Below are 26,086 nucleotides of genomic sequence, written 5' to 3' on the forward strand. Positions count from 1 at the left end.
AGGGGGAGTGCTGGCCACGTTCATTGAGCCTACTTGCAGGGGCTATTTGTTAATTTAAATTTTGCTATTTGCAAATGTGATTTTTTAAAAATAATCATTCGCCAGCACCAACCAGCAGCTGTTCAAGATGGTTACGAAGCTGTTGGCCGTAAATCAACGGCTCACAGCAGGCTCTTCCGCATCCTTTTTTTTTTCCTCCGCACATGCACTCTCATTTCAATCCTCCGCAGAATCAATCGATTTTTACAAGTGTCCAAGCAACAACATACGGAGGCAAGGATGTCTGAGAACGTCAACATTTGCGAAACTACTTTTAGTGGAGCGTCGATATACCGGTCCAAAATGCCCTTATTTTGCAACTGCAGTTGTGCTTGAAACGTCGAGTCCTCTTAAAGCAACACGAAACAAAAAACAAAAAAAAAAACGAAAGGCAAGTATTTGATGACCGATGGCATCAACAAGCACATTTATCACGAGCTCCAGCGCCAGGCAAATTTGCGACGTACCATTTAAACGTCTGTGTTTTCCCCCGTGCCTTTTCTGCGAGTGATATGTGATTGCGAACAGCACACTTCCTAATTTTTGTGGCAAATTCTTACTCGTTCCGACCCTTGAATTCAGAAGACCCACCCACAGACAAGCAAGCAAGCATACTGTAAAGCGCACTTCACTGCCAATATATGATGCTTGCAGTGAAGCCACCTTTACATTCAAAGCTTTTTCTATCGTCTTTTTCCAGAACGAAGGCCATTTCGCGAATTGTGAAAGGACAGCAAAGCATGTCAGGTCAGTGTCTTCTTACTTTAGGATTCCTGTCAGGATTGTTGTTTCCTACAATGTCGTCGTTAATTTCAGCTTAGCGAAAAGCATGCGAAATATTCTCTTGGGAGGCGTCGTTACCATCACAGTTATCAGCTTCGCGACAGGCTCACAAGGTAACGCTCATTCACCTCGAACAGAAAGGCAAACAACAACTTTATTTCGGTGATGATAAACGGAAAGACTGTATACAAGTTGATTTATAATATTCGACCATTCAGATGAATTACCAGGCATCGGGGCTCGGTGCCAAACCACGGAAGAATGTCACACCATCGTTCCCAACAGCAAATGTGTCTACGATGGTTGTTTCTGCTTACGGAGTCACTACTTCGATGGTCGCGAAAGAAGCTGTAAACCGGGTACGTACGGATTCGTTTATAGGAGAGGAGGTCGAGGAGGGAATATCTTCTCAGCTGTTTCTGCGCCTTTCTGCAATGCTTATGCAAGCTAGAGTTGTCAATGTAACAGTAAAATTATCTGAGCACCTTTGCGCAGATAGTTTTTGTGTATCAAGGGGAAAGGGAAAATATATGTTTTTTGAGATCCGTACCTCATCGTGACCCCACCCCAAGTATTTCTTATATCCCAAAACTAACCTCGAAAATCGTGATGTAATGACCCTTGTTTTTTATCACTAAATGAAGAATATTTAAAGTGGATATACAGTACAGTCAGGAGGCAGGCGGTGATTTATCCAGACCCCCCCCCCCCCCCTTGCCTGTTACTTGTTGTCCTGTTACTTCAGCTTTAAATGCATGTCAGCAATTATTACACACAGCTGTTGCAATGTAACTGTAATAATGTCTCCCATTTTTGCATAAGCCACAACTGTAGTAAATAAAAAATTATGATCCTACGTGGCTCCTATTATTGGTCTGGTTGATTCTATTTCATATTTTATAACATTGTTTAGCAATGGCTGCACGCACAGAGTTCAGAGCCCTGCTAGGCAGGTCTGCCTTGGGGAGGAATTTGTTATCTATCCCCCCCACCTCCTTGAGCAACGATGATTGATTGGTTGGGTTTTTTATGGCGCAGCAGCTACACCCTTAAGCATGTGTTAACGATGTTGTCCACAACATGATACTTATTGCTATTATTATTATATGTACTAACATTAAAAAGCATGTAGACTAATATAATCATTTCTGTCACAGTTTCGCTGCTTGGAGATGCATGTTCACATGACAATCATTGTGGATCCTCCCTCATGTGTCAACAAGGCACGTGCACGTGCATGCCAGGCTACCGTCAAGGATTCAACGCCTGCGAACCTGTAGGGTCCCTTAGTGGTAAGGCCTCATATAATTTTCGACAATTTTCTGTACGCAAATACGGGTATCGGCACACCCTTTGCAGACTTTGAAAGCTACGGAGAGCTACCAACAGAAAAGCCCAATATTTTTGTTGTCGTCCTGAAGGGCCTCGGATTTCTTGCTCTCAAGGTGTCTCTTATCTATCTCTTTGCAAAGTAAGTGTAACTGAATTTCCAAATCAAGTCGGAAATTATTGAAAACTGGGTTGCTCACGTTGCAGAATCATGTGTGTATCCTGTAAGCATCTCGCTCGAGACTCCGCCCTCCAAGAAGTCTGCAGCGACGACATGTATAAAAACAGTAAGAAAACCTTTTATTACTCCTTATCTCACGGTTACGTACAACAAAAGCGTTGCACGATTATCTTTCAATTATCTTTGACAGCTGCTTCGACATCGGGAGTCCAAAGCATTCCGACCATGTCCACTGGAACGCTTGCTTCAACTGTGATGTCTGCCGTGCCACTTCAAACGTCCTTCTATTCTCATCAGACTCCAAGCATGGTACAGTTAGTGATGATTAGCAGTGCATGCAGATATGTGCCAAGCTAAATGGAAAGTACTATCTGACAAGTAGATGTGTGCGACTTCAACCTAAAATATTCGAAATAACTTTTCAATTTTTCTATTTCTCTTGCCACTGTTTCCACTAAACAGTTCAAACCATTACACATCTCAGGTGTACGTGCAAGGTCCAGCTACAGAGCCCACATCGCTTCAATGTAAGACGGAACAAAACATGCCCATTCGCTGATCAACGTGAAGGAGGAATTTCATAAGGATCATCAGGTTCATCGAACAGCTCTATCTGCAGCAGCTTATATCTTCATAAATGATATCTTGACAAATGTACAATGTACGTTTCAGCGGGCTCTCATGTGTCAGATGCATTTTGTCTTCCATGTCATGTAGCATAACATGAACATGACTGTTCATCTATACTGTGAGTTGTAGGGCTGTGCGAATACTTATTTAAAAACCAAAGCAAACAGATATGTACACGAAGCAAATACAAAGTGAATAGTTATATAACCGAACATTATGCAGCCCGTCTATCAACATACAGCATAAATAAATTATACACGAATCTGGGATTCCATATTTGACCTGTGATTCAAATCGAATACACAATTATTTACTTTGGTATTTCGAAAATCCGGATATTCGTACAGCCCCGGTTAGCTGTAAATTTTGCTAAGTGTGATACTGAACTTCTGACAAGATCAAGGGCCAAGTCTTGTACATAAAAAGCATACTTGTGCTGTAATTTCTTTCAGCTTCTTTTCTTTTCTATACAAGCTGTGCCATGTAAATAAAGATTCTGTATTTAGCACTTTAAGGGACACCAGTTTCATGCGCATTTTCTTGCGAGTGTTTTCTGATTCGCTTCAGCTGTTATTGCTAACAAACTTTTACACACAGTCAGAGAACCAGTCTTCTCGGACACCTACCAAGGGAATGCTCAACAAGGCAAGGCATAAGTTTCTCATGAGGTAAAACCGAAAGTATGTGTGGCTTATAGCAGCGTGCAAATATTGTATCCTCAATCGAAATCAACACCGCGCTCTTTCGTGATCTTCCTGCTTCCAGGATTGTGTAAACTCATTCCAGCTTTTGGTTTCACTTGCACCTTAGATATTTTTGGCTTTTTATGAACAAGGGTCGGTAACGTATCTTCGTGTTCCAAGCTCATTTTCATCTCTTCAGAGTTTGCTATCGAAATCATCATGTTCAAACGTTCGCCAGCAAGAGAATCATAATTCGACTTGACAAAACTCAGTTGATGCGGTCTCCCAGGAGGTAACAGTGACAGGGAAGGCCTTTCTTTGTCAACACTGTCCAGTTGAGAGTTCTTTATTCGCTTCCTGGAAGACACATACAACGTGTTGAATTCTGGCAAAATGGATGTCAGATGGAGGAACTCACATAACGTGCTTCGCGTTTTCATCAGAGCTACCTCTTAGCCCACAGATGTCTTCAAGAGAAGTATTCGCCTTCCAAACATTATTTCCATCACTGAGAGTAAACTGAACGTTTTCAAACTTTATGTCCGAGCTATTAACTAATAAGACTAGAAGAAAGCGGCCGTTTTCATTCTCAAACACTTTCTGATAGCGCAAACTTCCCACCGACATTACTTGTTTTCGGCGTTTTCGGATAATAATGGTGACGATGACGATGCTTGTGCGATTGTTCAGCTAGCTCAGCGTTCAGCCATCAGCGGTTCACCTTTCAGCAACCGCTTCACGTTCACTCTCGCAGCACACCTCTCAGATTCATGCGAAGCATAGACACCTAGACTGCGCTGAGTTATTGGATTAATATTCTTCGAGATGAAGTAATTGTGCATTATACTGGCTTCTCCTAGCAGACGACGGGCGAACACGATTTCGAAACCGGACCAAGGACCGAAGTATAGGTTGAAGCGTCTCACCGATCAACTCCATGTCATGGATGAAAACACTAATATATTTGACATTTTGTATTTGTACACGCGTTAATCAGTTGAAGAAGCAAAAATATATGTACACAGCTTCAGAACAAAGAAGAACAAGAACACAGAAAATGTCGTCTGCTAGTGGGCGAAATCTCAGTGACTTGAGCGCCTTCACTTAATTGGAGCACTGCACTTCATTTTGCAAGACAATATGTCTGGTCTGTATAAATTCTTCATTTACAAGGATATGGTTTTCAAATTCAAAATAACACAGTAAGTATATCTTTGGTATACTTACGGCAAATGTATTGAGACCACTTTGCTTGCAGTAAAGCCATCATAGTACCAAACGAGGAGTGGCAGGTAAAGATTCTGTGGGATTGAAGAACTCGTAATGAAGGGCATTTACTCATTTGAGCTTTGGATAGGACATCTTTGGAGCCATAGTGTACATGGAAACTGAAAACCAGCGTCTTCAGAGGCTCACCACTGGGGCATTCGCAGTAAAAATCAGTATCCTTTCTTATAATCTTGCGTGTACAATCATTACAAATGCTACGCTTTCGATGTTTCATAAATTGGCTTCATATGGCAGGTACAGTATGAACTTTCTCTAGCTTTTAATCATAAGGAACAAGAGAGCCAATAATGTCTTGCATTATAATTCATTACAGCACCATACCCATATATATTCCCTTTTCAAAGATGTCAATTCAAATATGTTTTATCAGTATTTTCATGTGACACATCACCAGATGTTGCACCATGGGACATAAGCAAATACGTCTATATCAGAAGGGGCAGAAAGAAATTAATTTTTTTCCCAGTCCAGTTTAAGCTCAATATAAGTCACATGGATAAACAGGCAAACTGCAGCTGTCCAAAAGAGAGCAATATGCGCAATGTAGCACGACACCCGGGCTACGCGACACCACCAACAGGCAAAGCAAGCCACGTCGCCACACTATCGTTTGCAACGCCCGCAGCCTCCAGCAGTGCAGCCGGAAAACGCAAACTATACCAAACAAACCAAAGCAACAGTTTGGCTCTGGTTCCCAAGGAAAAGAGCAAGAGAGGAAAGTACTGCGACATTCCACCAGAAGTACGGGAATCTGTCAAAACCATCGTACGTAATGTCGCCTCTTCTGACATTTTTTGTTTTTTTTTGCGGTAACATCTTTGCTCGTTGTACCATTCAAGTCACGCTAATTATTTTCACAATTGATCAAACGCAGAAGCAGAAAACAAATAGGGAGGTGGTCATCGAGAAGCTGTTTCTGCCCGAGGCTATGTATCAGAACTTGGTTGGCATGTCTAATTACCGTCACCTTTCACCGAATGTGAACTGCACGATCATCGTGACCGACCCGGAACTCACAGCATCACCCCGTCGTGCCCCTATGGATACCAACATGATTACCATGGGCGAGAGCAGCAACTCTAATGTTGGGCTGCTTAACAGAATTTCCAGGTACTAACCACCCCATTTCTATCCTGTTTTTTCAAACATAAATTGCCATAAGTTATAACTTGTATGGATATTTTATTGTCTCTTCTGCAGCGCTGTTGCGGCACCACTGAAGTCCGCTTGGAACTGGTTGGTGTAACTCCTAACGCGTTTCGAAGTCCGTTATGCATGCCCGGCATTAATGGGGCCATATTGCTACCTGAAGCAGAGTTTCTGGAAAATGCATGCTGTGTGACAAATCATATCACTACTTAGTAAACTCTGCTTTTCTGCAAAATTGGTAGAGGAAGCGTCTTACAACATGTAACACTGCCCCATGTGCGTAACAGAGTTTTTGTTGATTAGTGACTTACATGTTTTCAAAGGTACACAACTACACGAATAAAATGGTTCGTACAAAAATGCTCATTTATTGGCAAGAGTAAAAATCACAGCACTGCAGATCTACTGAGTGCTCAGATGGTTCCTCAATAATGATTTGGTGAGCAATGATATGTGGATTCAACACAACCCATTTCTGATGGCTAAATAATAAAGATTGTCACATCAGCAGTGACCTCACGTCTCAGGACGAAATTCCATACAAACAATCTTGCACTCCACGGTACACGGTCCTTAAAGCATCCAGTCTTGGAAAAGTGTTCTGCAAGTGCAAGTTCATTCAGTTTCTATGACATAACACCTAACTGGTGATCCAAAAGACAAGAAATTCAGAGTGGGAGGAAGGACATACCTGGAAGAGAGGGATCAGCTTCGACCCGCTCGAGTCGACATTGTGCAGAAGAATTACCAAATAAAATATTACGCGATGCTGGAAGACAACAGAGTATGCGCCTATTAAGTATTCATGCGTCTTAAAAAGTGAAATGTCAGATGGCCACAAGGTGATATAAGCAAAGAATATGTGAGCAGTGGAAGACAAGAACAGAAAAGGTAGTAGACAAACTGTTTAATTGGAGAACTGTTGGTACAAGCATGCGGGTACCATTTTAACCTGTGGAAGGAAGCACTCTAGCACTTGTGTATGCATTCCCAATTATTGAATGCTTGTCTATTTGTTACTTTCCCCATTTTGCCTGTCTCTGGCTCATGTATTTTTGACTTCGAAAAAAATATGTCTGTGAAACATGGGTTGCGGACAGCAAGATTGAAAGTAGCAAACAGACAAACTGTTTGATCACTGAAAAGCTATTCATACGACAATACAAGTAATATGGATGCTGTGATGGAAGCCAACCCGCTTCAAACCACAAAAACCCGAAGGACAAGAAAACCGTTACTGTCCTGAATAAGGCAGAGCTCCTCATGCAATGTTTACATCCACAAAAGTTGTATACATAGCTTTTCAATTATTCAACAGTTTGTCGGGTTACCTTCAATTTGGGAACCGGAGAAAAGGTCCCCAGCAGATAGGTCCCCGGAGAAAAGGTCCCCTCAGGAGTCCCTCCCATGGAATTACACTTAGTCGCTCATAACTCGAATCAGTGACTATTAGAGCGCAAATTTTCACGTCATTTTTGTACTGTTCGCATGGTCTTGTACTTGAACGCTTAAAACGAGATTCTGGTCCAAACCCATGGGACTGATTAGAAGAGTTCCGCAGAGATGTAACAAGTGGTTGAAGAAGAAAGAGAGAGAGAGTGAAAAAAAAGAGCAGCGTGGGGAACTTTCAGCTACCGAGCATGGAAAGAGGGAAATGTGTTGTAGCGACGACTACTTCGGCATCCATGAATTCGACACAATGCATACTTTCATGATTCAGATTTAAAAGTGCATTTTTAACTTTGGATTTTTCGAGGGCTTATTTTTAAACTGTTTATTTCAGCGTTATCTGTTGGATCAGACGTATGTTAGCTTCTGGCTGTTAGCTCTATCCGCTGAACCAGGTCCCAACGGCCAGATAACCAAGGACATTGCCCTGTCAAGTGTGTTGGCCATTGCCACATAGAGCATCATGAATCATCCTAAAATTAGTGGAACAGCTTTGACATATGTCATCCGAAACCTATGAGGAGGCCATGTGATCGAGGGCAGAACATACATATTCTTCCTGTGTTTGTATGAATAGTCTTGGTAATTGTAGTATAAATGAACTGCCATTTTAACCAGTATGACATGCATAGGATTGACATGGGGATGGAATGTTTCCCGAGCAGAATGGCCATAGTACGAGGACGTGAGATTCTGTACCTTGAGTGCCGTGCTTTCATAACAAGTACGATGCAATATCTTTATAGATGTGATACCTGATATACATATATACCTGTATATCTTATTTACGATATCTTATTCATAGATATCTTTATATGTATGCAATATCTTTAGAGATTTCAGTTCAGAGTTGCATACATATTTCAAGAGCTTTTAGTGTACAGTTATCCGCACATCAGTGAATGCACTGTGTACATGGTATTAAAGACTGTGTTGCCTACAAGCGCAAACCAATAAATGAGCAGGCAAGAAGCAATCTTTGTGGGACGCACTTTTGACGGGACCTATTCTCCTACACCCCTTCAATTTGAAGTCCTTCACCCCAACATACTTCTCTCCTCACCATTGTTATGGCCTCAGATATGACAACGTCCTTTATAGTTTCTTTGCTGATGAACCTTGACACCTGGCGACCCGTTACAAACGTAGTTGTCGTTTGAAGTCCCAGTGACCGCATGACTAATAAGGACTCTGAAATCAGAAATCAACTTAACGTACATTCGCAAAAAAATCGGGTCTTCCGGCTTGCACCTTGTTTGACTCTTCCATGAAACTTCACAGCCAGCAGAATCAGGAGTGCCATCATGAAGACTCCAAGGAGGTCGACACCCTGAGAGCATGACAGCCAAAAATGCTCAAGAATGATAGCAGCATTTCACGTACACACCCGGGAAATGGAGAACGGTGGTTTTTCTTACCGTCGTATGCAGGCCGTAGTGTAGAAAACACCACAGAAACGCCGTTGTCAATATCATCCACCTTCTGGTATTAAAGGACTTCCGCTTAAATATGTATTCTTTACCCAAATGATCTCCGTGATCGACAGGATGAAATTCAAGCGGCTCACCCGTAGCATTTCCGCAAACGGAATCAGACTCCTGTTCTACATTTTTAGAGTCAGATTCCTTAGACTTCGTTTTAACCTTCCTCTTCCTTGCATGTTGTACCATTTTAAGTAGTAGAAAGAGAACAAATAACCAGTTCAAAACATCACTCTAAGCTCATGCCCATTCATGCCACTCCCAGCATTGTTGAACTGTTGAACTGGGTGACGCCATATTGAATGAAGGATGAAGGATCGCACATTTGTGTGTGACAAATCGAAAGACGTTTTAACATATTTAATTTCTCACGCAAGACACGTTTTTACTAATAGATTTTCGTTGTATATCGCTCGGAAGTAGCAGATAAATCAGATACACACAGAGTTCGGCGCTGCAGATGTACATGCAGACGACACGTAGCTATGGCAACGTATCTGTTTGTAAACAGTAACATCCCATACATCAAACGCTGAAGAAATGTCATCGGCGGACGATGAAACTACGTGGGTCTTTGAATCCCTCGTAGGATACTTGAAGGGACCAGCATGGAATATCCCGATCCTAACGTTCATCGAGCAGAAATCAGTGGGTAAGAAAATAACTCGAACCTGAAACCAATGATTGTAGTAAAAATAGCAAAAAGGAAAATTAAGTACGTGGAGTGTCCGTCTGTTCCAGTATTTGAGCCTGACGTGGAAAGCGAAGAATACAGGAAAATCCACAATGAATTCAAGAATCTGGTAACAGCAATTCTAGTACAAATTTAGAAATTGCAAATACCTGTACAGCAATGTTCAACACACGGGTCAGTTTGTTAACCACACACACTATCATGCTTTTCAGGTTGATTTCATGCTAGGCAGTCACATGGAAGACATGGGTATCACTCCTGAGCAGTTTGAAAAAGTATGTGGCAAAGCAAATAGAAATGTAGTCGCAAAATTCCATCAGGTAAGTCACCATTCTCCCATTATGACACAAAATATTGACCTTTCACTTTACAATCAGGGCCTGTTCGAACAGGTGTGGGCAGCTGACGACTACGAAATTTTCAAACGTATGATGACACAGAAGAACATTGAACTCCAACTGCAAGCTCTCGAAATCCTGGCCCAACGTCACGGCATGCTGTCAGAGATACTGCAGGCTCCCCACGTGAACCCCGACGAGATCACAGAAGATAAGTCGGACACGGAAGAAAACTCCGCCCAGGGCGACGAGGAAACTCTCATGGCTGTTGTCATCAAGTACTAGACGTGCCACCAAAAATTCATGTTCGGTGAGGCGTATTTTTTGTTATCTCGCAGGAAGTCTATCGAAGAAATGGCAGCCGAAGAAGAAAAAGACAGCATGGAAAAGAAAATGATGGAAGAAGCGATTCAAGCGACACTCGCCGAAAAAGAAAGACTAGAGGAAGAGAACAACAAGGAAAAAGAATTGCTCGACAAGGTCAGTCCTCGGTTAAAAAAAGAAAACATAAAAAGAGAGAGATTGAGATTTCGACAAATATTTCGTCTCGCTCCAGGCACTGAAGCTTTCACTGGCAGAAAAAGATATGACAGATACGTCAAATGAAGAAGAAGCTGTCACGGAGCAGTCTAACGAAGAAGCAAGTGCAACAGATGCAGCGAGTGAAAATGTGCATATTATGACTAAGAATTTTTAAACACTGAAATTTATATCAACAACCTCTGCAGGACGACGACACACGGCGGCGGCGCGATGTCAGTAGCGCAGACATGAACAAGCGTCGGGAATATTTGCGCTCCCAGCGAGACAAACTGGTAGCCATGAAAAAAGCAGAGCGAGAAAAACAGCTCGACGGTTACGACCCTCCGGAACGGCCACGGTCTTCACGAGCTGCTCGAGCAGCCCTCAGAGGGGACGTCGTTTCTCCTCCGAACACCGAAACAGACGACAGCGCGCTCGCCTTTCGCAAGTCGCTGGCTGCTCGTCTTAAAGCTGAAGTTGTTGGTCGGTATCGAGACACGCGTTTCAGTTTCGTTGAGGAATTGGTCGGCTGAACGTTTACAAAAAACAAACATTTTTATTTTGCAGATTCGTAATCCTAAGAGTGGTCAACATGCTTTCCGCCAGCGTAGCCCATAGGAAAGACGGCCATCTTCACAAAATGCTCCGCTGTCATTCGAGCCACACGGATTTAAGCCGAACACGTCTACAGGCGAAGAAACAAACTCTTTTTGCTTCCATGTAAAAATGTTAATGCCTTTATCCCAATAAAACGTTCCCAGTTACTGCTTCGGGACATTTGTCTTTGTCTGCGCTTCCCCTCTGCTGATCTTTGAGAAGTCTTCGTCGGACACTCGGGTTTCTGGGCACAGCCGAAACAACAGCTTTTATTATAATAAAAAGAACAACACCAGGAATATTTTCTACAGACACATTTTCCCTACCTCTGCCGCCAAACACACTTTGTCTTTATGCTGTCTTGAGAGAAGCAACTTGGGGAGCGACAGGAGGGGAAGGGAGACAGTCGACCCAAAATGTCGTCACCAATTTCTGGCACCACCCTCTCAGTCACGCGCGACACTCGGCGACGGCACGTCATCGACGCCCTTTCGTCGATGGTCTCAACAGATGATCCTCGCGCGTCCCACCTCCGCATGTGAAAAAGAGCCAACAACTACGGGGAGGAAAACAAAACAGAGGAAAGAAGGGAATAGATGTTTCGCATCTTGGGAAAACAGGGCGCAGATGCCAGCCGCGTAGCTGTCCGCTCAAACTTAAAAAGAACTGTCCCGTAGTGCAAGCTCTCCTAGAATTCTACTTTCCGACAACTCCGTGTTCACCCGGGGTGCCGCGCACAGTTCCAACACTGGGCTGAGAAAATACGAGAAGGTGGGCAGCGTTCTGCGCCCCGTTAAGGCTTGCTTCCCCGACGAACCTGGGGTGATCCGTCGTCATTTTCACGGCCCTCGCGAGTCACTGCAGACGTCGTCCGTGAGGGGGAGGGGCAGTCCTCTTTCTCTTTTTTTTTTTTTCCTCGCGTGTCAATGCACTGTGGCAGCTTTGATGATACGCAATATATATATATATATAAATTGTTATATATATATATGTATGTATACGTCATTTTGTGTATATAGAATATCTATGTATGTATAACTATGTACAAAAGCCAGCAGAATATGCGCATGGTAGGAGAGGGAGATAGATAGAGAGAGAGAGATCGATCAGTCGTGTAGGCGGGCAGTGACACGGGGGGAGGGGGTCGCGGAATGCGCGCCGATGGTCCGTGGCACTGCACTTTCGGAGGGAGCAGCCTCACGACACGTGTTGCGCATCGTCCTCTGCTGTACAGAGTGCTTATTCTTGCTTCAACAGGTGTTGCTGACATTGCGCTAAGACGATAGACGGGGCCTCTTCGCAGAAGGCAGTCCTGCGCCCTGCTCCTCCTCCTCTTCCTCCTCTTCGTCAGAGTCTTCGTCCGGATAGTCCACGAGGCCACCCTGGAAGGTTTTTAGGGCAGATACAGTCACATACTTGTCTCTTTTAAGTGGGAGGATGTGGCTCTCAAAATGGTGAAAAATGGCCAGAAGCTCGATTCTTCAAAAACATATTACAAGTTTATTATCCAAACTATCAATTCATGAAGTGTTTTGCAAAAATTCAACCACAAAATGTTAATGAAAGCGCTATATTTGTATCCGCTTGTCAGTACAGTAGAACCTTGTTGTAGCGAAGGTGGTGGGGTCACTAGAACACTTCCCTATATCAGTATCTTCACTACATCAGTAGTTCATGGCTGGGGTTTCAACGGATTGGGACCGCAGATTTACTTCCATATCTTCGCTATATCTAGAGCCTGAAGTTTTCTGGAAGTATTTTTTTCTAAATTCGGGGAGTAAAAATCAGGTAAATAAACACGTGCTCTAAATTCATGCAAATTCGGGTGGAAAAACTTCCGGTACGCCAAATTTGGGGGGAAATAGGGTTCCGTTACTGAAACTAACTGAACTCGCTCGGTATAAATTTTGATGTAACTGCGTTTGCTGCCAAACAAGTTAGTGTGCATTCCTACAGACGTCTCAGTGAGGGCAATTTGCCGGGTAAAAACCGGGTTTCACCCTAAAGAAGAAACCTTCAATTTGGGGTGCAAATTTGGGGAACAATCGGGTTAAACCCTAAAACTTCAGGCTCTACCTGATGAAGTAAAACACAGCCGCCAAGCTGGTCGCATCCGAGAGTATGATTCAGCAGCTTTCGTTTGCCACTGTGTTTGAAGTCATGGCTCCCACGTAGGTCAAGCTATGTCACATTTTTCATGCCTATTGCACGTTACCGTTGCGTGCTGATTTCTCAGTTCGCATTTTTGAGCCAGCCACTCACGCTATTTTTCACCACTCTCAGCCTTAAACTTGACAGATTCTAATGAGACCAGCACTGTAGCGTTCATGAATAAATCCTTCAGGGGGTGATGTTACTTTGATTGTTGAGAGTTCAGTGTGTGATTTGCACTTGGAATTGGGACATAGCGAGGACACTTATTTTGACCATTCCAAGTTTTGTGTACATGCCACTAAAAATTTTTGAGTGTGAAGAAGCAGAAGAAGAAGAAGAAGCAGCAGCAGAAGCAGAAGAAGAAAGCCTCACCCCCTGCAGTAACCTTATAGCTACATGAAAATCCTATCTTCAGAGTATTTTTCGAGACTTTACCTCTAAAATTATGTATCAGTGGGACCTATTGTGTAAACTTCAATATACTGTAACTTTTTTCAGATTCGAGATTAGCATGTCAAAATACACGTGACTGCACAGACTCATTAAGATACATGAAAAATAAATAAATCAATAAAGGTTTTTGTTTTTAAGAGCCACATCACCCCCCACCCCCACCCCCTCAGTGTAGTTAGCTCATCACTCCCTCAGTGTACTTATACAAAAGAAAGGAGCAAGATATCAATGTATTGTTTCTATGTCTGTTGTAACATACCTTAAACTTTAGTGAAGAACAAGATATGAAAGCAACAGGCGAGTTTCAGCTCAAGGGGTCTAGGTTCAAATTCTGGAGCCTTGCTGACAGGCATTGTAAATAGCATTGTAAATAGTAAAAAGCGCATTGCATTGCATAGTAAATGCATTGTAAATAGTGTCAGGGCGTTCAAAAGATTATACGCATTCCGTCGGTCTGGCCGAGGAACCCTTGCAAAACGCTGCGGAGCAAGTTTGAGGACCTCTGGACTACACACACACACACTAACAACTTACGTAATGACATAATCCGCACCGGTGGCATGGTTTCCCCAACATTTATGACAAAATGTAATATCTCACCTTCCGCGATAATACAGGTGACTTCACTTCCACCACGGTTGGACTGAGCGGAGAGGCCGGATTGGCTGACGGACTTCTTCGCCCCGGACTGCTGTTGTTCAGCACAGGAGATCCAGCTCTGTTCAACGTGCGCACATTCTCTTTCCCTTCGCTCTCTCGCGCTGCACAGAAAACAACATCAACTAAGCAACTAGCCACTGTATAAAAACTGCGGCGGTGCGTGCCGACTCGTACCCTTCTTGTCGAGCATCTTGCCGAGTTGGTCGAATTCTGCGTCCAACTTCCTGTTGAGTGAGTCCGCAGCAGATATTTGGTCCGAGGAGTCCTCTAGGTCTTCGTCTTCATTAAACCACATCTCTTCTTCCTCCTCTAACTGCCGCGGATCTCTTCGAAACCGCGTGTTGCGCAGTATGGAGGGCATACTACAAATGTGAATACAACTTTTCAAGATTTCTTCTTCTTTAATGGGATAGTTCGCTTGTGACGGGTCAGATTATACTTAGGGCCTGACTTCTTAGGGTTAAACCCGTAACCGCCCGATATTTACCCCCCGAACGAAATCTGTAAAATTCGGGTTTAACCCGAATCTACCCGAAAACATCCGGGTCGCGTGGCACACTCATAAGCGTGCATTAAAATAAAGTTTGATAACATTGCTAAACATTAGTTCCATGTTAAGACAAATTTTTATATATAAAAAAAAATCACCCGAATTCCTGACGACAGAATATGCCGTAACGGGATTTAACCCGAATACACCCGCATTTTCAAATGAAAAATATCACCCGATATTGACCCCCCGAATTTGGCCAAAAATAAAACCCGAAAAAGTCAGGCCCTAATTATACTCTGATAGTTATTTGGAATATGCAAGGGTGTTCGCCCACGACCTGGCCACGTAGGGCAATGCAGTGGCCACCTGTTGGCTGTCAATTTTTTGCTACCATGCGGTCACCCCAGAGAGAATGTCATGCAACGTAACGCGATCAGATGCTCTCTGGTCGGCATATAACATTGGAAATACGACAATTTCGAGCAAAGCCTCTTACAACCAGCTACCAGGACCACAGACTACAACGCATTCCAAACGTCCCGTATTTGCTGATATACTTGCTGCCTGCTAGAGCCTGGTTAGTTCTGCAGCACCTTCACTGCGATACAATTTATGGAGCATTATATGCAATTTTTCATCAAGGGCTTCTCTAATGGCACATGTTCTTGCACGTGGCAGATATTTTAACGTAAAGATGACAGATATTGATTGTGAGATTTTGGCACCTTCAACATTACTTACAGTTTTAAAAATGACCCTGCATAAAAGCTCATCACTCATTAAAATCTCTCGATACACTTCATTTGCTACGGTTCTGACCTGTTAACACTTGGAGTGGACTTTTTCTTCGCACGGATTAAATATGCTTTAAAATGAAAAATATCTTACATGTGTGGGATTCTAAAATGAAGGCATGTATCCAAACCAGGAGCTGAAACACAATCCCTGCGGAGGCATGCCATGCTGATAAATGGTAAAAAGCGGGAGAGTCTGAGACAAACCGCCTGCCTTTGGGGTGGTCAGATACTTGCGAAAAGGTATATTCCGCACCAGCCAGTGCTAACCTCCCTCGGTCTGGCAACATGCTGAGAACGAGTCCCGCAGAAATTCTCACCTTTCCAGAGAAGGCCTTTCTTTCAACCGGTCCTGATGCTGTTCATAGCGCAGACGTAAGCTCTTAAACGTCTGCACATAGTCCACCTTGTCGAGCACTTTACCGTAGCGCTCGACAACGTGCGAGCACAGAGAGCGAACGTCTTCCACTCGGATGAACTCGAATAGCTCGATGATGGCAGAGTCGAGCAGGTTGTAACGACCCTTATTGCGCTGGAAGGCATCCACGACGGGAGCGAACAGGTTTCCATTGACAATGTATCGGTTGTAGAACTCATCCTTGAGGCCTACAATCTTGCGCATGAAACGGAGGGCGCACAGCACCAAGAAGGTGAACTTGGACTGCATCAGCACAAGGACTCTGCGGAGAAGGTCCTTGTGGAGGACGTAGTTCTTGATGTGGTACGTGTGGTGCTCCACGCAGAAGGAGAGTAGCTCGACAATCAGGCCCAGCAGTTGCGCCGTCTGATTCATCTCTGTGGGCAAAAGCAACTGGTGAAGTACTGCAGGGTTCAATTACCACACTTTCTTGAATTCAGAATGACAGAAAAGACAAATCTTCCGATGAAATATGCATAAATTGAAGCCTTTCTAACAAACCAAGGCACCGAAGGAAGCCAAACGCAAAACGGAATAAAAGGCACAAACACACAGAAACTAAGAGCAATATGCAGCACTCAGCCTTAGCCAGAAAGGTGCACTCTCACTTGCACCTCTAAAAAAACAAAGGCTGTTATGGCATCTAAAAACGTTTAAAACAGGGCTACGATCCAACAGAGTTGATTAAAAAGCAGGCAACCCCAAAAATGACGCATTTAGGCGTTCGTGGGCATTTATAGGCAAATGCCTAAATATCCGTGCCCTAATTATTATTATTAATTACCCACAACCAGCGTACTGGCATTGAAAAGGGCTAATAAGGCACACACGTAACAATAAGAGAGCGTGGAAAGCCCACCTTTACTGGGCGTCTCGCCCGTTGTGTTGGCCAGGACTGGTGCGATGAGAACGTGCATACAGTGCTTGTAGAAAAAGCTAAAGAAGTCCGACTTCTGCAATGCAAACGGCAAATCTCTCTCACCAACATGTCCAGTCGAACGAAAGAAAACGAATCCGATCAAACGCTGTTACGTCAAACTCTACCCAAAGGGAAGGAAGACCCACCGTCTCCGTGGGCAGCATGTTCTCTGGGTCGAGCAGCATCCGGAGGATGCCGGATAGCTGCACTGCTCCACCGAGCTCCGGATCCGGATCGCAGATCATCTGTTCGATTATGACGTTGATGAGGAGTTGATCGTCGTCTTGCATGTTGGACTGCAGTAGCGCATACTCGCGCACCATGGACGGACTGAAGTCCACTAAGTAGGAGAGGATGTCGATGGATGCTGTCTTGATGACTGGGTCATCCATACCCTAAGGAGATTGAGAAAACAGATTGAAATTAAATTAAATGAAATTTTAATTCAGTTTATTTAAAATTAATTTTTACAAATTAAAAACAAAAAGTTTGGGATTTACATTGGTAGACGGAGCGAGACGGCTGAAACGAGTAACGCAATGTTCGGTTCCATCACAACACCCTATCTATTCGGAAGCAACAGAGGGAGTTTGTGACTCATGTACATCTAGCTGCTGCTATGCATCACTGCTATCAGATATACAGGGTGTCCACCGTCACTATAGAAGTAATTATTAAAAACAGAAAAATTACTTTTTCCCAGTTTTAACCTATGGCGATGTACTCTGCGCCTAAAGGCCCACCTTTAGAGGGCACAGGCAAGCTTCTGTCGATGCAATTAACTTTCGTTAATTAGTTATTTTTAGTCATCCAAGATGTGTGATTGACACAATGAGAACATCAGATCCCTTGGGGCACTGGTAACATTAGTTTTCAGAAAAAAAAAATATCGAGTTATAGCGTGAGGAAAGGGCCTGGAAATAAGGGGATCTGGTGGTCATTTTTCGACCGAGCTCCAGTTTTCTTTTCCTCTGTATGCGGGGAAGGGAAAACGCTGTCACAGAGGGGACAGATTGCTGTGACAGCGTTCCCCATTGAAACCAGAAAGGTAGTCTGTGGAGATGGGGAAAAAAAAGGATCCTTTAGAGGTACAAAGCTACAATCCACGGGTTTTGTGACATTGTGTCGCCCGATACAACTTTCTCACTGACATTTTGGCTATAATCCTTGTAATTACAAAGCTAATTAATTGATTACAAAACCAAGAATAGTCTGAATATCCTCACATCACTGGTAACACTATGCAGTCCGTATTTTTTGTGTGTGATCAACCTTTTTTTTTTCTAAGCTTTAGCTAATTTTTGATGAAACACCCTGTATACACTTCACACTCAGTACTGGGCTCACACCATCTCGTGCATTATTTTCTTCACCATTTTTTTTCACCTGAAACTGTCAGGGTGTCTACTAAGCTGTAGCCTTCAAATTCCCTGACTATTTCAAGCGAATTCCCTGACCAAAACAAAAGGGAACTTGGTGCCTGCCGATACAGATCCTTCATAAAGAAGATCATTTATTGAAAAATTAGTAAAAGTGCCCTATTTTTCTGCCTCTGAGCTTGTCGTATTGGAGAACTGCTACTCGTGGCAACGTTACCGGGGCGGGGCCACTCAACCACTCATCAGCACTCGTGATTCACTGTGCATCGTGACGGCACTTGTCTACCATTTTCCCTGACCTCAGCTGCCTTTTTGGCAAATTCCCCGGCAATCCCCCGACTTTTCCAGTCACATCAAAATTCCCTCATAATTCCCTGTTTTCCAGGTTGGTAGACACCCTGACTGTGCTCTTTCGCCTAACATCACCAGATTCTACCGTTTCACAGCTACTAACGTAAAACTATAAATAAATAAAACAATTTATATATATAACTATATATGAACTATAAAACTATATATAAATATTTCTGCCCCTGATTTTGGCAAAAAAAAAAAATATCCGTCCACACGAGCATCCATGAAGCCTGCACAAGGTTACTATAGGGGGTATTCACAATGCAACGCAAACCAAATGTCAGAAATGCTACTTAGACTTACCAATGTGATTTCCAATGCTTGAAGGATGCCTAAATTTGAAAGTGTCTGCAAAGACAGGGTAAGAAGCGGGCGTCAGCAAGCATGCGTTGAACTGCGAGGCGAGAAAATGCGGGGGTATTACTCACTTTAAAGAATGATTCTCTACACTGTGGTTGTAGCGTCTGTGAAAATGTACAAAACTCCTTGAGAAAGAGCACCAGGTCACGACGTTTGTCGTCGTCCGTCGCTTCGTCGGTGAGCTGCGCAAACAGCTCGCTCAGGAAGCGCTCGTCCTCCTGCATTCATAATAAATAAATAATAATAATAAAATTGTTAAGAAATTCAAGCCACTTATGCTCCTGAGTAACACACCAGTCTGATACAAAGCCTTTGCAAGTACAGTCGCCGACCGATTTTTCGGACATGCTCGATTATTCGGACTCGTTCACGGAACGGCCGCGGGTCCCATTGAGGTGATATATAAGAACGTCCAAAATTTCGGACGCCGTGCAGCTCCGTCGCTCGATATTTCGGACTCTGTTTGCCCATCCCGCGAATTTCTCTCTCGGGGTGACGGAAAATATTTGTATCATCTGAAATTCGTATGAAAAGAAATCAACCAACTAAAATAAGGAAGCAAAAAAATTGGCAGTGATGATTGTTGACTTTCCATTCCTCTGAGTAGAAGAGATCTGTCGTAGCGCCTTTGCATCTTCGTTTTTGGCCCAGCACGTGCAGTCTGCCCGCAAGTCGCGCGACAGCGCTGTAAAGCGTTAGGTGAAGCCGACATGCGTTAGGTGAAGCCAACTTGGGGACTTGATGACAACAGTGCTTCTGATAGTGTACATTGACGAAATGTCGCTTCGGAAAATAGAAGCTAATGTTAGGCTGTCAGAGCTGGAAGCGCGTTAGGAAAGCATCGACAAATTTTTCCATCCTACTATGGCTTAGTAAAGTTTATTTTGAAGCGAAATTCGTTTTTTCGGATTGCTCGATTATTCGGACTTTTGCGCGATCCCCGCAGAGTCCGAAAAATCGGACGGCGACTGTATACAACTGAGCCTCTGTGTGCAACCTTTCTACTATTTTTGCTGCAATGACATCTACATACCAGTATGTACCTGCTACAGAAAATTTAGGACCGCATAGCAATTTAGTGGCCCACAACAGGAGTGTTAAGAAACGGGAAATGCATCTGTGTCAATGGGACGGACAATCAGATCAGGCTCCTTTTCTCAGTTTGGGATTTTTCCCCCTTATTGCATACAGAGGTTCAATTGTGCTGTACAGTTAAAGCCCGAAGCGTTAGGGTTGAACCCGACTGTTCCTGGAATCTGCGCCCCGAGTTGAAGGTTGCCTCTTTAGGGTGAAACCCCATTTTTACCCGGCAAATTGCCCTCACTGAGACGTCTGTAGCAATGCACACTAAGTTGTTTGGAAGCAAATGCAGTTACATCACTGTTTGTACGAAACCAGTACGGTTAGTTTGAGTAAATGAGCCCGATTTCTCCCCAAATTTAGGAAGTTTTGGAAGAACTTGAAGTTTTTCCATCCGAATTCACATGAATTTAGGGCGCATGTTTATTTACCCTATTCTTACCCCCTGAATTTATCAAAAAAATATTTCCCAAAAACTTTGGGCTCTATGTATAGTGCACATGTCCAACGCAATATCCAAGTAACTACAGTGGAAGCAGGAAGTTGAGAGATCCTACTGTTAAAGCATCAGGGGCATCGAATAACTGAAGCTTTTAATTTCCCTTCACTTATCTGATAGGACTGCTTGCCCTTTTGTTTCCTTTCATTGTAAACACTGTTTGCACCGTGATAACTTGCAGGGAACTTTGCAAAAAACATGAAAAAAAAGGAAAGAGCATAACCGAGGAAGATGTACCTGCAGCATTGAGACTATGTCTGCCTTGTTGAAGAAGATGAATGAAGAGAGGGTGGACAGCATGTTGTCCTCAAACACCGAGGGTGTCGGGAGGACAACATCTTGGATGTACTGCACTCTGTACGTCTGATGGATCTTCGCCAGCAACTCGGGGTTGCCCAACGGGATCACTTCGCGGAAGCGCGACACCTGCAACATTCCACGTGCCCATTGTGAGGATTTCACTTTCAACAGCTACGTGAGGATTTCAAAAAAGAAAGAAAGAAAGAAAGGAAAAGGAAATTTCCGAGGCAGGTACCTGACGAAGGTAGTCCCTATGCCGTCTGCGCTGCGCCGCTACCGTGGTGGGCTCGTACTCCAGGACACCAACCACGTCCAGGATGACGTCATCCGCGAACATGGCATCAAACAGCGCATTTTTGTTCAACAGGAAGATGCCTTTGAAGATGTCGTACAGCTGATGTAGGCCCTGTTGGGTGACATATGTAATTATGCTCTATGCTGCCAACTCTCTCGTTAAGTGGTGCACAAGACCTTAATTGGTGATGGTCCGTCATTTAATTGGAGCTATCACGTATTATTTCTTTTGAATCTAGTTCACTAGTGATGGTGTTTTAGCTGGCAGCTCCAAACTGCACGCATGTAACGTGCACTCCTAAAGAATAATGGGGCTAAATGATTCCCTGCGAGATCAACCTACAGGGGGCGACACTGTCAATTTTCTAGTGTGGATAACACGTGGGCTGATGTTCAGAGTTGATGGTTCTTTTCCGAAATTCTTGTGTATATTCACCGGAATCACTTGTGACGCGATGGTATGATACTGTTCGGTTCCCCAATGCTCCACCAACTGCACTGAATGCGGAATAAATGTGTAAAAGCAGACGACTCGTCCACACTAGGGTAGTTCTCCGTTCTCCGCAGCGCGCCGACACCGTTCTATCTTAGAGCGAATAGGGTCCAGAATTAGAAACACTGTATCTTGCAGGCATTAAAGCACTGCAGAAACATTTGTTGCCAATATATGATTGGAAAACTGCCCACATCCACGATGCCTAGCAGTTTCTGCGAATCTGCAAGATTTCGCTGAATTGGACATGTTTTACAGAACATATCATTTCCTGCAGAATTTTCCTCTTTTTTTTTTGCGGTATATTACAGAATTATGGGCATTCTCTTGCTTGGTATCACCATTCTGCAAATTGGCTTCACCTCACACTTCCTAAAGGGTCAGTTCACAGTAAATTAGACTAGCCTTTTTTTTTTTTAGTTAACAGTTTTTCTATAGCTCTCGCACTAATAAATGCGCCATTGTGTGCCAGCAGAAGTTCGTGTGTTCAGTAGACAGAGTTATATGTGTGTAAATCTCACTTTGGTTTATCTGCACACAACCTGTATATGACCTCTTATTGAGATTCACTTGTGCTCGGTGCATTTGGGGCAATCCCTGGAGAATGCCGAGACTTCATTTTCCCGATTGTGTTCTTTTATCCGCAGATGTGTAAATCCCCCTTGAGAAAGCTAGGGGCTTTAACAATGCCCCACATCCACGTGCGCCTACCTGCCGGTCGTCCAGTTCCTCGCACGTCCTGAACAGCGCCAGCAGCTGCCTGATGTAGTTGTCCGTCTCCAGGGCAACGGCCAACTTTTCCCTCCTCATGGGTGAAGGGAGGCAACTCTGGAGGAGCTCCGCGATCTCTTCCAACCGCCCCACCTCGCAAGGGGGGAGATCGATTCCGCCGTTGCTGTCACCCCCCGTGTCGTCCAGCCGCTCGTCCTCCGACTCTACGACATCTTGTGTGATGTCCACTGACGGGTCTTTGCCCTGCACCTGTTATCAAAGTGAAAAACAGACCGCCTGATTACACAAATACTCCCCTCGCAGCAGCTACGTATGCACATAAGAACACCCTTACTGAAAGTTCGCAATATGTGAGGGTCCATGGCACGCAATTTGGGCCCCGCGTTTTAGGGTCAAACCAAGTAAAACCACGACCTACGAGATCATAGCGACCATGTCATAAATGGCAACCCCTATGAGGAGCCCGTCCGCACGATCCGCTAGGGGCGCTACTCATCGGCCCGCAAGATGTACATCATGATTGGACAGTGAAAATTTGAATTTTGAACGCGCAGAAGTGGACGTACACTACAGTAGCAGACGACGGCAACAGCTCCTATGAAAACGCGTAGAATGATGATGATAATCAGCTTTAGAACGAAACATCTTCCGTGGGATATCTACCGCTTGTACAAAAATACTAAGGTAAGCTAAAGTACAAAGTACTGTAGAAATTGAAGAAGCAATAACTGGGCCGATGAGTAGCGCCACCGCTGGCCTCCAAATGCGGCGCTGGAGAGGGGTCCGTATGACACGGTCGCTATAATCTAGTAGGTCGTGAGTAAAACGTGTTGTTGCCCCACAAGTTGTACCAGCCCCGTCATTGTCGCTTACGGTGAAACCCAACCCCCCCCCCCCCCCCATTAAAAATATCACTTGCCAAACCATTGTTAAAGAGCACACACGAGCGGTAGGGACGGACACTGACGTCCCTCGTGTGTTCTCTTTAACGGTGCTCTGTGTCAACCAACATGCTCTACACCTTCTCGCCCTTGCCAAAGTGCAAATTCAGTCGACCACACGGACACTGGAGAACACTACACACTGCATACTCGGCAGTGTACCTCGTATTCACCCGAGGTGCGAGAAGCACTTTTTATAGCATATTTCCCACCACAAGATCCGCTCTTTCGTACGACATTGCCAAATTTTATCCTGTTTTACAGCTTCTAACATAAAACCTGACTTTTTGTCCCCAAATTGTTTGCTCCCCTCCCCCTCATCGGCCAGATACGCACCTGACATATCTTTTCCCAGATTTCGTCGCAGCCTGCTTTCTCCTGAAAGCTGAGGGCCAGGTCGTAGTTTTCTCCTTCTGACCATACTATCAACGTTTCCTGGAAAATCGTACGACACCTCATGAGCACCAGGGAATGCACTGCAATTTCAAAATGCTTGGGATCGGCAGACACTCTCAGATAGTATCGCGACAGCACATTTCTCGCTCGGAACAGACATGATAGCCCTTTAAGACTTGTTCCGTTAATCCGTTCCCCCTGTGAGCACATACGTTGGCCTAGCCGCCAAACAAGAGTTCCCCCCAATTTACGAGTCTCCGAGGGATCACATGCAGGCAGCTTCACATCATGAAACACTGTCACTAGATGGCCACGACTTCCACTGAGGAAGAAGAAAAAAAAAAGGAAGGAAGGAAGGAAGGTCTGTCTGTACACCTGAAGCACCCACTGTGGTCTGCACTTATCTAATCGGAGCCGGGACTTTACGTGCCCCTTATCTTTACAAATGGGAGAAGTGCAGACCACAACCGTCCGCCACAATCACTGATAGACATGCAGTCTAGCGTCTTCCTTTCGTGGGCGTGTAAGTAGACACCGCAGGGGTGGCTGGCTATGCTGGCAAACATGCTTCATAATTATTGGCACTTTAATTGCTCGTGTTTATCGGCAATTAAAAAACATACCTGACCATGTTTCCATCGGAGGACAAAGAAAACCATTATGTATTCCACATTAAAACACGAGACAAAATGCAGAAAGAAGTTGGGTACAACGAACAGTTCTGCCCCCCCCCCCTCCCTCCAAGAAAGCCAAGAAAATGAACTCACCTGTTGTTTTTGGTATGCTGTGTCCTGTTGAATTTTTGATTCTAACAATATGGTTCCTGAAAAATCGATAACATCTCGAATACATAAGATACGATCGTAATGTCAAAACAAAGGATTCGACCATCAATTATGAAAACAAAACGACAAAAAAAAAACACACTTTACATTTAACTCCGCAGGGAGTTCCACGTACATAAACATAAGCACACACAAAAAAGAACGAATTCACAAAGTTGGCAATGATGCGTCAGCCGCGAGCGTAAGGTGGTGTTACCTCAATGTAAACAATGAACCCCTGTCACCCATCCCATCTCAAAACGGCCATGTACTCGGGCCACAACACAAACAACGCTGCATGCCGCTGCCATTACGGAACAGTTTTTCGTACGCTTTCAAGACCTGCAGCGACGAAATTGTGGCCCCAGCCATACATTTGAGAATGAAAGGCCAGGTCACAGGGGCATAGCCTACGCTGTGCTACGTACCGTCTGCTTCTGCACGGACCAGCAGAGACATGCCTTTCAGTCTTTCCACATAGGAAGACGACACATGGCCTGTGCCACGGTCGTCCCACTGTCTTTCGGCATTTAAGGCGTACAATTTTACACGTCTTCTTGTGTCCGCCATGGTCGTCGCTGCTTGCAAACGACGTCAGGTTCCCGTGCACTCTTTGCAAATTGTGTCACTGATTACATACCCAGCGTAATTTCTGTAACACAGGTATTTCACAATGAACACTCGCAGTCCGTGGAAGGTCCACTTTGAATGATGCACTTCTTGCGAGCACTCGGATTTCACAGACAACCAGTGGGTTTTTGCGGCGATACTGAAAGCGTTAGGGTTAAAAGCCCAGTGTTTTAGGCTTAGCTCCTATCATGGAAGATGCCAGTGTAGCCTGCATTTAGGCTTCGAAACAGTAACACAACGGTGACACGAAGGAAATGATGAACTTGGAGCTTCTTGGTCGCTGAGAAGGAATACGAACACTCGAGAAATGTGTCCGGTGATGTTTTTTAAAAGCATTTGTTAGAAAAACATGTAAAACACCACATACCACGGCAAAAACTCACCGATCACTCACTTCACCTACAGGGTGATTGTAACGCCATTTTGAAATCGCTCAAAACACTACGGGGTTTCGCATAATGGCAGCACGGAGCCCGCCAAAATCAAACGCATTAATAGTAAACAGTATTGATCTGAAATCGGCTGTGGTTGTAATTCGCGGCTCTCGCCGTTCATAATATCATACGTGACATAGGGATGAGGAAGCGGTGGACAATAAGTGCGGAGGAATTGGTGTATTTATCTGTGCTAAACTACGTTGGAGTGTCAAAGGTGTTGAAGTATGCTGGAGTGAGCAAAGGGACGAAGGTAAAATGCAGACGACAACCACAAAGCAGTCTGATCTGAACACGCGCTGATCCATGAGCTA

The 26,086-nt window shown here is 44.2% G+C and overlaps 6 protein-coding genes across 8 annotated transcripts; 3 read left to right on the forward strand and 3 right to left on the reverse strand.

Annotated features, from left to right (window-relative positions):
• Positions 1 to 107: 107 nt before the first annotated feature.
• On the forward strand, positions 108 to 3,474 carry LOC135375268 (uncharacterized). Of its 2 annotated transcripts, none has more exons than XM_064608011.1 (9): positions 108 to 430; positions 740 to 786; positions 856 to 935; positions 1,041 to 1,181; positions 1,980 to 2,114; positions 2,182 to 2,293; positions 2,359 to 2,438; positions 2,523 to 2,641; positions 2,817 to 3,474. In XM_064608011.1, the coding sequence occupies exons 1-9, from the start codon at positions 128 to 130 to the stop codon at positions 2,889 to 2,891; spliced, it is 1,092 nt and encodes a 363-aa protein (XP_064464081.1). In that variant the 5' UTR covers positions 108 to 127; the 3' UTR covers positions 2,892 to 3,474. The 2 variants fall into 2 exon arrangements, with proteins under 2 accessions (XP_064464081.1, XP_064464082.1); XM_064608012.1 differs by lacking the exon at positions 108 to 430 and adding an exon at positions 447 to 655.
• On the reverse strand, positions 2,431 to 4,433 carry LOC135375272 (uncharacterized). Its single transcript, XM_064608017.1, has 2 exons — positions 4,064 to 4,433; positions 2,431 to 4,002 (listed from the first exon to the last, which is right to left on the reverse strand). Exons 1-2 carry the CDS (start codon positions 4,270 to 4,272, stop codon positions 3,681 to 3,683), a joined length of 531 nt encoding a protein of 176 aa, XP_064464087.1. The 5' UTR covers positions 4,273 to 4,433; the 3' UTR covers positions 2,431 to 3,680.
• A 97-nt stretch (positions 4,434 to 4,530) lies between these two features.
• On the forward strand, positions 4,531 to 6,438 carry LOC135375270 (uncharacterized). The gene is made up of 6 exons (XM_064608014.1): positions 4,531 to 4,847; positions 4,904 to 4,937; positions 5,003 to 5,087; positions 5,330 to 5,700; positions 5,810 to 6,045; positions 6,136 to 6,438. Exons 1-6 carry the CDS (start codon positions 4,786 to 4,788, stop codon positions 6,179 to 6,181), a joined length of 834 nt encoding a protein of 277 aa, XP_064464084.1. The 5' UTR covers positions 4,531 to 4,785; the 3' UTR covers positions 6,182 to 6,438.
• Positions 6,425 to 9,324, reverse strand: LOC135375271 (phosphatidylinositol N-acetylglucosaminyltransferase subunit H-like). Of its 2 annotated transcripts, XM_064608016.1 has the most exons (6): positions 9,101 to 9,187; positions 8,952 to 9,015; positions 8,785 to 8,863; positions 8,597 to 8,724; positions 6,776 to 6,853; positions 6,425 to 6,685 (listed from the first exon to the last, which is right to left on the reverse strand). In XM_064608016.1, the coding sequence occupies exons 2-6, from the start codon at positions 9,006 to 9,008 to the stop codon at positions 6,608 to 6,610; spliced, it is 420 nt and encodes a 139-aa protein (XP_064464086.1). In that variant the 5' UTR covers positions 9,009 to 9,015; positions 9,101 to 9,187; the 3' UTR covers positions 6,425 to 6,607. The 2 variants fall into 2 exon arrangements, with proteins under 2 accessions (XP_064464086.1, XP_064464085.1); XM_064608015.1 differs by having other exon boundaries at positions 8,952 to 9,324.
• Positions 9,325 to 9,530: 206 nt separating this feature from the next.
• LOC135375269 (cilia- and flagella-associated protein 36-like) lies at positions 9,531 to 11,334 on the forward strand. The gene is made up of 8 exons (XM_064608013.1): positions 9,531 to 9,666; positions 9,756 to 9,817; positions 9,921 to 10,028; positions 10,086 to 10,324; positions 10,385 to 10,526; positions 10,603 to 10,716; positions 10,775 to 11,051; positions 11,136 to 11,334. Exons 1-8 carry the CDS (start codon positions 9,555 to 9,557, stop codon positions 11,141 to 11,143), a joined length of 1,062 nt encoding a protein of 353 aa, XP_064464083.1. The 5' UTR covers positions 9,531 to 9,554; the 3' UTR covers positions 11,144 to 11,334.
• A 72-nt stretch (positions 11,335 to 11,406) lies between these two features.
• LOC135375266 (serine/threonine-protein phosphatase 4 regulatory subunit 3-like) lies at positions 11,407 to 25,780 on the reverse strand. The gene is made up of 14 exons (XM_064608010.1): positions 25,137 to 25,780; positions 24,652 to 24,707; positions 23,825 to 23,923; positions 22,527 to 22,796; positions 21,264 to 21,434; positions 20,966 to 21,154; positions 19,218 to 19,367; positions 19,093 to 19,137; positions 17,203 to 17,451; positions 16,997 to 17,090; positions 16,040 to 16,514; positions 14,607 to 14,794; positions 14,373 to 14,533; positions 11,407 to 12,547 (listed from the first exon to the last, which is right to left on the reverse strand). Exons 1-14 carry the CDS (start codon positions 25,276 to 25,278, stop codon positions 12,440 to 12,442), a joined length of 2,397 nt encoding a protein of 798 aa, XP_064464080.1. The 5' UTR covers positions 25,279 to 25,780; the 3' UTR covers positions 11,407 to 12,439.
• Between the last annotated feature and the right edge of the window lie 306 nt (positions 25,781 to 26,086).

Source organism: Ornithodoros turicata, unplaced genomic scaffold, assembly GCF_037126465.1.
Source record: "Ornithodoros turicata isolate Travis unplaced genomic scaffold, ASM3712646v1 ctg00000843.1, whole genome shotgun sequence".
Classification (NCBI taxonomy): domain Eukaryota; kingdom Metazoa; phylum Arthropoda; class Arachnida; order Ixodida; family Argasidae; genus Ornithodoros; species Ornithodoros turicata.

Bases quoted from the DNA above. Each gene is read 5' to 3' on its own strand.
- LOC135375268 (XM_064608011.1), top strand. From the start codon at position 128: ATGGTTACGAAGCTGTTGGCCGTAAATCAACGGCTCACAGCAGGCTCT. The intron at 787-855 runs GTCAGTGTCTTC...CGTTAATTTCAG, and splicing joins AGGACAGCAAAGCATGTCAG to CTTAGCGAAAAGCATGCGAA. The intron at 1,182-1,979 runs GTACGTACGGAT...TTTCTGTCACAG, and splicing joins CGAAAGAAGCTGTAAACCGG to TTTCGCTGCTTGGAGATGCA.
- LOC135375272 (XM_064608017.1), bottom strand. From the start codon at position 4,272: ATGTCGGTGGGAAGTTTGCGCTATCAGAAAGTGTTTGAGAATGAAAAC. The intron at 4,003-4,063 runs GTGAGTTCCTCC...TGTGTCTTCCAG, and splicing joins GAAAACGCGAAGCACGTTAT to GAAGCGAATAAAGAACTCTC.
- LOC135375270 (XM_064608014.1), top strand. From the start codon at position 4,786: ATGTCTGGTCTGTATAAATTCTTCATTTACAAGGATATGGTTTTCAAA. The intron at 5,088-5,329 runs GTATCCTTTCTT...ACACATCACCAG, and splicing joins GGCATTCGCAGTAAAAATCA to ATGTTGCACCATGGGACATA. The intron at 6,046-6,135 runs GTACTAACCACC...TCTCTTCTGCAG, and splicing joins CTGCTTAACAGAATTTCCAG to CGCTGTTGCGGCACCACTGA.
- LOC135375271 (XM_064608015.1), bottom strand. From the start codon at position 9,203: ATGGTACAACATGCAAGGAAGAGGAAGGTTAAAACGAAGTCTAAGGAA. The intron at 8,725-8,784 runs GTGCAAGCCGGA...TTCTGATTTCAG, and splicing joins TCATGGAAGAGTCAAACAAG to AGTCCTTATTAGTCATGCGG. The intron at 6,686-6,775 runs GTATGTCCTTCC...TTGCACTTGCAG, and splicing joins AGCTGATCCCTCTCTTCCAG to AACACTTTTCCAAGACTGGA.
- LOC135375269 (XM_064608013.1), top strand. From the start codon at position 9,555: ATGTCATCGGCGGACGATGAAACTACGTGGGTCTTTGAATCCCTCGTA. The intron at 9,667-9,755 runs GTAAGAAAATAA...CGTCTGTTCCAG, and splicing joins CATCGAGCAGAAATCAGTGG to TATTTGAGCCTGACGTGGAA. The intron at 9,818-9,920 runs GTAACAGCAATT...CATGCTTTTCAG, and splicing joins ACAATGAATTCAAGAATCTG to GTTGATTTCATGCTAGGCAG.
- LOC135375266 (XM_064608010.1), bottom strand. From the start codon at position 25,278: ATGGCGGACACAAGAAGACGTGTAAAATTGTACGCCTTAAATGCCGAA. The intron at 23,924-24,651 runs GTGAGTTCATTT...ACGATTTTCCAG, and splicing joins CAGCATACCAAAAACAACAG to GAAACGTTGATAGTATGGTC. The intron at 19,368-20,965 runs GTACATCTTCCT...TTATGAATGCAG, and splicing joins ACATAGTCTCAATGCTGCAG to GAGGACGAGCGCTTCCTGAG.